At 33.9% G+C, this 7,014-nt stretch overlaps 1 protein-coding gene across 1 annotated transcript; it reads left to right on the forward strand.

Moving 5' to 3' along the window:
• The first annotated feature begins 1,240 nt into the window (after positions 1 to 1,240).
• Positions 1,241 to 6,962, forward strand: LOC143569153 (BRASSINOSTEROID INSENSITIVE 1-associated receptor kinase 1-like). The gene is made up of 11 exons (XM_077055135.1): positions 1,241 to 1,494; positions 1,803 to 1,935; positions 2,030 to 2,101; positions 2,575 to 2,718; positions 3,535 to 3,606; positions 3,697 to 3,768; positions 3,861 to 3,940; positions 4,018 to 4,149; positions 5,001 to 5,342; positions 5,489 to 5,883; positions 6,358 to 6,962. The coding sequence occupies exons 1-11, from the start codon at positions 1,401 to 1,403 to the stop codon at positions 6,673 to 6,675; spliced, it is 1,854 nt and encodes a 617-aa protein (XP_076911250.1). The 5' UTR covers positions 1,241 to 1,400; the 3' UTR covers positions 6,676 to 6,962.
• The last annotated feature ends 52 nt before the right edge of the window (positions 6,963 to 7,014 follow it).

Consider the following 7,014-nt stretch of genomic DNA (forward strand, 5'->3'; position numbering starts at 1 on the left):
AGTTACCTACTATATGCTAATTGATATCATTTCAAATTTATAATTATACCTAAATTATTTCTAATCTATATTCAATTATTATCTATAAATATATTGCCTTGAGTTATGCATGTTGTTACGTTTAATAGCAAAGAACATTATGAGTTATTTTGTTGATGTGTAATGGTTGTTATGTTCAAATTAACTTCTTTTAATTTGAAAGTTTTAATATTAAGACAATGTAAATCTATTAATTTTTGGTCGGTATGGTGATGTGTTTAATGACAATATAAATTTATCAAGTTTTAATAGTTAAAGAAATATATGTTTGTTTAAATTGATGTTTAAGTTGATTATGTTTAGTGACATGTTATTACACTCGCGTATCACGCGGGCTATACCCTAGTTATATCAATATGTGTGTGTATTTAGTTAAAGTGGAAAATTATATGCATATATGAAGGGCTTTCATTATTCCATCTTTCCTAATAGGCGGCGGGTGTTGTGGGTCGAACCCCGTGCGTGCGTTTGACCCCGTTATTGCCCAACATCTTCTTTTCCTTTTACTTTTCATTTTCATTTTATTTTAAAAGATATATATATATCATATTTATGGAATTAATCTCACCATAAAGAAAGTATAATCTTTTCTTTCATTATTTTAACGTCTAACGAATTTTTCAAATAAGCTACTGGTTAAATTCAGCACATTGGAATATACCTGTTTTTTAATCTGAGGAAAGCCCTCACTTAAGGCCAACGACCATAAACACTCACCCGAAGGCATGACAATATGATAAGATAAAACCCATTCATTTTAATAATCCAACTAGTAAACGCCACTTATTCGCTTAATCTCTCATCTTCATCATCACCAGATGACTTCAAAACTAAACAATGAGAAAGATCAAACCTTTACCATTCCACCACCAGTTTATTACTACAAAAAATATACAATCTTGTTTATTACTATACTTAAAAAAAAGTTATTGATATAGAAAGAAGTTGAATTCCCAACTAATCTCTTATTATTACTTTCTCTCTCTAGATTCTTTTACAACCAGTTGTATTGATGAGAGAGAAACAAAGCACAGAAAAAGAGAACCTTTGACTAAATTTACGACGACTTCCTCATCCCCAATCTCTCTCTCTCTCTCTCTCTCTCTCTAATTACCCCCAAAACCCTCAAATTCCACCTTCAAATTCCATCAATCCAACTGTTTCTTGAACTGGGTCTTCTTTATTTTGCCCTAACTGATTAGATTTGCATCTGGGTTTGTAAAAATTTCATCTTTTTAGCTGTTTCTTGAAGTGGGTTTTCAGTTTAGGCTTCTGGGTTTTTCAAATTTCTTGATCTGAGTGGTTGGTTCATGAGAAATCTGGGTTTTTTAGCTTGACTGACCCGGACCCGGTTTTGAGTAATGGATCGGGTTGTTTCTTTGGTTTCAGCTTCAGTTCTTGTGTGGTTCATATTGTTGTTCAATAACTTGTTAAAAGTCTCTGGGAATGCTGAAGGTATTTGCTTTATTGTTCTTCAATCGAATCTTGTTTTGTTGACTTTTGATTTAGGTTTAGTTAATATGATACTATTATTCTTGTTTAACCAGATTTAGTAATGAATGATTGTTGGTTATTGGTTATTGATTTCTAGTTCTAATAATAGTAGTGGACATAATGAGCATATAGTTGAATTTGTTACTGATTTAGTGATTTTGACCTTAATTTGTAACTGGATGGTTTTTTTAACTTGTTTTGGAATTAAAGTTTGATGCTTTATGGTGTTTTTAAAATGGGTTTATGATTAGATTTGGTTTGTTAAACAGGTGATGCATTGAATGCTTTAAAGACTCAATTAGGTGACCCAAATAATGTTCTTCAAAGTTGGGATGCGACGTTGGTGAATCCGTGTACATGGTTTCATGTTACATGCAACAACGAGAACAGTGTTACACGAGTGTAAGCTTATATTTCTTGTTTTGGTAAATATTCGTTTGATTTGAGATACATGTTTAATTATGTTTCCTGTTTTGTGGTTGTTTGTTATACGCAGTGATCTTGGAAACGCAAACTTGTCGGGTCAACTTGTTCCACAGCTTGGTCAACTCTCTAATTTACAGTATTTGTAAGTCATCATAGTTACTTCCTAATTTGAGGCTTTTATTTCTATTTCAGAATCCTTTATATTGTTCACAAAAAGGTTAAATTTTTATTATTTAATCTAATAATTTTTGAATAATCAGGAATTTCCAAACACTCAAACGTCTTATTGTCTGATGATTACAACTATTTTTGGTGAACGTGAGATTCCGTACACGTTACGCTGTCAATATCCTACTAACCAATGGGATCATGTACAACGCATCTTGTTTTCTGATTATTAAATTTAACGTCTTTCTTTTTTTTCTATTATGAAATCAAGATTCGGTTTTTCTAAAAAACCCTTTTGTGCAAGATAAAAGCTTGCGATGTCAAGCTTGATAAACGTAAATATATGTTAAATGTGAACCAGAAAACACATTTTACTTGGAATTGTGATATTTATTTATTGTTTTTCTATCATTATTACTCACAAGCTGTTTTTGAATTATTTTACAGGGAACTTTACAGTAACAATATTACTGGAAAAATTCCAAACGAGCTCGGGAATTTAACAAACTTAGTGAGTCTGGATCTTTATCTCAATCGGTTAGACGGTGTGATTCCAGAAACATTGGGCAAGCTTCAAAAGCTTCGTTTTCTGTACGAATTCTTTTAATTTAATTTAGTTTTTGTTTTAATATTTGTGATCTAACGATTATACTTGGTACTCGTTCTAACCCTTTAATGGATAAACAGGCCGATTTGGGATATACTTTGTTCAAAATGCTTTCTAAATCAGTTTACTTCAAATGGTCTTTAAACAAACCAAACAAACACGAGCATGGCATGTTTGTTCGTTTAACTTTAACTGAACAAACGATCTAAACATGGACAATTAAATGAACATGGTTTTCTTGTTCTTGTTCGTTAAGAAGTAAGAACACAAGTGTGTTTATGTTCATTTGTTCATACTGTAAATGAACGGTTCAAACGAGCGAACGTAACTGAGAACATAAATGAACAAAAAAAAATCGAATGAAAACCAATTAGAAGTTAACGTGAACATCAATCTATTGGGCCTAGAAAATCATAAAAATAGACTAAATTGTAATTGGATATATTTAAATTTTATAAAGGTAGACTAAATTGTAACGACCATAAAAAAATTATAATGAATTTATGAGCGAATAAACGAGTTAACTTAAACAAACATAAAGGAACGTAAATAAACGCACGTAAATGAATGAATGAGACTTTTTTCGTGTTCATCCCTTTATTAAATAAACGAACTTCCCGTCGAACAGTTGATGTTTGGTTCATTTACAGGCCTAATTTTACAAAGTAGCAAACTAAATTGAACTATTTGCAAGTATTTTGGTTTTTTAGGTGGCTAGTATTATATAGTGGTTGACTTTTGTTGACCATTTTGGTTATTTGAGAATAGCGTGTCATTTTCTGCTGTTTTTGCAAGGACAGTCGTCTCAACAACAACACATTGACGGGAACTATTCCACTTTCGTTAATTACTATAACTTCATTACAAGTTCTGTAAGTATTTCTCTTTTTCTTATCTTTGCACATATATAATATTAGTAGAACACTAACATAATTATATTATATTATTAATGTGCATCATAGTGATCTTTCCAACAACAATTTGAGCGGAGATGTTCCAGTTAATGGTTCCTTCTCTCTTTTCACACCTATCAGGTATGTTTAAACTTCAAATCCATTTTTTGTTTTTAGATTCTTGCAACATGTGACACTTAAGTTAATTCTCAAACCTTTTATTTGATTTACAGTTTTGCTGGTAATCCAAACCTGCGAGCGCCTCCGAATCCTCCTCAACCTCCAACTCCACCAAACTCCCAGTCTCCTTCCGGTATTATCAATTTTCACTATTTATTTTTTTAATTGCAAAGCAAATATCATATTTTCTAAATGTTTATGTTATTTCAGTCGGCAACAGTGCCACTGGGGCCATTGCCGGAGGAGTCGCTGCTGGTGCTGCGCTTCTGTTTGCGGGTCCTGCAATTGCACTTGCTTGGTGGCGACGCCGAAAACCGCAGGATCATTTCTTTGATGTACCGGGTTAGTGAAAAACCACTTGGCTGCTCTCCTTTTACAGTTAAATCGGTCAAATCAGTTTAACAGGTTAAACCGGTCAAAAAGATTTGGATTACTATTGTAACATTTTCTTTTAGTAATTACTATAGGTCTTCTGTTATTTTTATCTATATGGATTGATTTGGGTCACCTCAAATTAGTCAATTTTGGTTTACGAACAGGTCATTTAAAAAAGTATTAATTTGGTTGATGGCAACTGGTTTTGACCTGCACCAAATTTATACTTTTTTTAAGTAGCCCGTTGCACGAACAAAAGTTAGTCAACGAGTCAAAACAGTTTATAGCAAAAGAGTTTGGGCGAAAACAACCATTAAAAAAAGTATTAATTTGTTTGATGGCAGCCTGTTTTGACCCAACCCAAAGTGACTCTTTTTACATGGCCCATTGCACAAACAAAGTTTACTTATCATACTCTCTACGGGTCAAAACGATTCTTAGCAAAATGAGTTGAGGTGAAAACAGGCCATTTGAAAAAAAAAATCAACTTGGTTGATGGAAAACCCGCTTTGACCCGAACCAAAATGATATTTCTTTTAAACGGCCCGTTGCATGAACAAAGTTGGTCAACGATTCAACGGGTCTAATCGGTTCTTAGCAAACTGAGTTGTGGTCAAAACGAGCCATTTTTAAAAAGTATTAGTTTGGTTGATGGCAGCCCGTTTTGATGGTTTGACCCAAACCAAATTGATACTATTTCTAAATGGACCGTTTTTACCCATCACACAAACTCGTCCTGTTTGACGAGCGTACAAAAAAACATGAAATTATTGAAATCTTAGATGCCGATTTACTCATAATTATTATATGTTTTGCAGCTGAAGAAGATCCAGAAGTTCATTTAGGGCAATTGAAGAGGTTTTCTCTTCGGGAACTACAAGTTGCAACCGACAATTTTGGTAATCGACACATTCTTGGACGAGGTGGATTCGGTAAAGTTTATAAAGGACGTCTGGCGGATGGAACGTTAGTGGCTGTGAAAAGGTTAAAAGAGGAAAGAACTCAGGGTGGAGAATTACAGTTTCAAACGGAAGTTGAAATGATTAGCATGGCTGTGCACCGAAACCTGCTTCGTTTGAAAGGATTTTGCATGACACCCACCGAGCGGTTGCTTGTTTATCCGTATATGGCTAACGGGAGTGTTGCATCATGTTTAAGAGGTAATTTTCAGCTACCATCTTTATAAAAATTAAAAGAAAAGCTGTAAAATGTCGACATTCTTGGACAAAGCTTGACTTTTTGACTTCAAAATATACATAAATCAATGCCTATAGTATCTAACAACTTGTTTAAATAATTATTGCAGAGAGACCCGAAAGCCAGGAGCCACTTGATTGGCCAAAAAGGAAGCAAATTGCACTCGGGTCTGCACGAGGTCTTGCTTATTTACACGATCATTGTGACCCGAAAATCATTCACCGCGATGTGAAAGCTGCAAATATATTATTAGATGAAGAATTTGAAGCGGTTGTAGGAGATTTTGGGTTGGCTAAACTTATGGATTACAAGGATACTCATGTTACAACTGCTGTTCGTGGTACAATTGGACACATAGCACCCGAATATCTGTCAACCGGGAAATCTTCAGAAAAGACGGATGTTTTTGGATATGGAGTTATGCTTCTGGAACTCATTACTGGACAACGGGCTTTTGATCTTGCTCGTCTTGCTAATGATGATGATGTCATGTTGCTAGATTGGGTAACAAATTTTATACTTTTTACTTTTTTGTTAATATTAGTTGTTTTGTTTCTGTCTATAGCTAAACCATAAGTTTATGCAAAGATCACCTTAAAAGATTGTGAATCTTGAAACCTCATACAAAATCACCTTAAAGATTGTGAATTTTTGAAACTCTATATGAAAAAAATTTACGAATTGTGAATCTTGGAACTTTATACAAAAAGGAAAAAAACCTTAAGATTGTGAGTTTGTAACTTTATACAAAAAAGAACCTTAAAAGATTGTAAATCTTGAAACTTTATACAAAAAAAGATTGCAACTCTTGAAACTTTATGCCAAAAAAGATTGTAAATCTTGAAACTTTATACGAAAATAAATCTTAAAAGATTGTAAATCTTGAAACTTAACTTTATACCAAACAAGATTGTAAATCTTGAAACTTTATAAAAAAATAAACCTTAAAAAGATTGTAAATCATGAAACTTTTCACAGGTGAAAGGGCTTTTGAGGGAAAAGAAGCTGGAGACACTGGTGGATGCTGATTTGAAAGGTAACTATATAGAAGCTGAGGTGGAACAACTGATCCAGGTGGCACTTTTGTGCACGCAAGGAACGCCATTGGAGCGACCCAAAATGTCAGAAGTTGTGAGGATGCTTGAAGGTGACGGGTTGGCTGAGAGATGGGAAGAATGGCAGAAAGATGAGATGTTTAGGCAAGAGTTCAACACCACTCATAATCCAAATGCTGATTGGATTATTCAAGATTCCACGTATAATCTTCGTCCTGATGAATTGTCGGGGCCCAGATGATCACGTCGTGTTTTTCGCTTTTTCGTGTATTTTTATGGAAATCGATATTTATGATCATTGTGCATATGAAAATACTTCCGTTTCGTTGTTTTCACCCAAGACTGGTGGGGTGGGTTGTGTAGAGTTTTGGTCTTTGTTGGTTAATTTGTGCTTATAGATTGGCAGGTGGGAGTAAGAGGAGTCGGGTTGGGTCTGTCAGAACTTTGAATGTTGTTGAAACAGCTATGTATTTTGGTTCGTTATGTAGTAAACCAGATGAACTGAATAATTACACTTTGTTGCTATTTTAGGTCTTGTTCGGTCCTTATGTTAGATTAACTCGGGAGATGATTGTATGGT

The sequence above is a fragment of the Bidens hawaiensis genome, unplaced genomic scaffold (genome assembly GCF_021521415.1).
Source record: "Bidens hawaiensis isolate Kalapana, Puna unplaced genomic scaffold, B.hawaiensis_p1.1 tig00024415_1, whole genome shotgun sequence".
Taxonomy (NCBI): domain Eukaryota; kingdom Viridiplantae; phylum Streptophyta; class Magnoliopsida; order Asterales; family Asteraceae; genus Bidens; species Bidens hawaiensis.

Coding starts and splice junctions, on each gene's coding strand:
- LOC143569153 (XM_077055135.1), top strand. CDS start 1,401: ATGGATCGGGTTGTTTCTTTGGTTTCAGCTTCAGTTCTTGTGTGGTTC. Junction 1,936..2,029: donor GAGAACAGTGTTACACGAGT/GTAAGCTTATAT, acceptor TGTTATACGCAG/TGATCTTGGAAACGCAAACT. Junction 4,150..5,000: donor TCATTTCTTTGATGTACCGG/GTTAGTGAAAAA, acceptor TATGTTTTGCAG/CTGAAGAAGATCCAGAAGTT.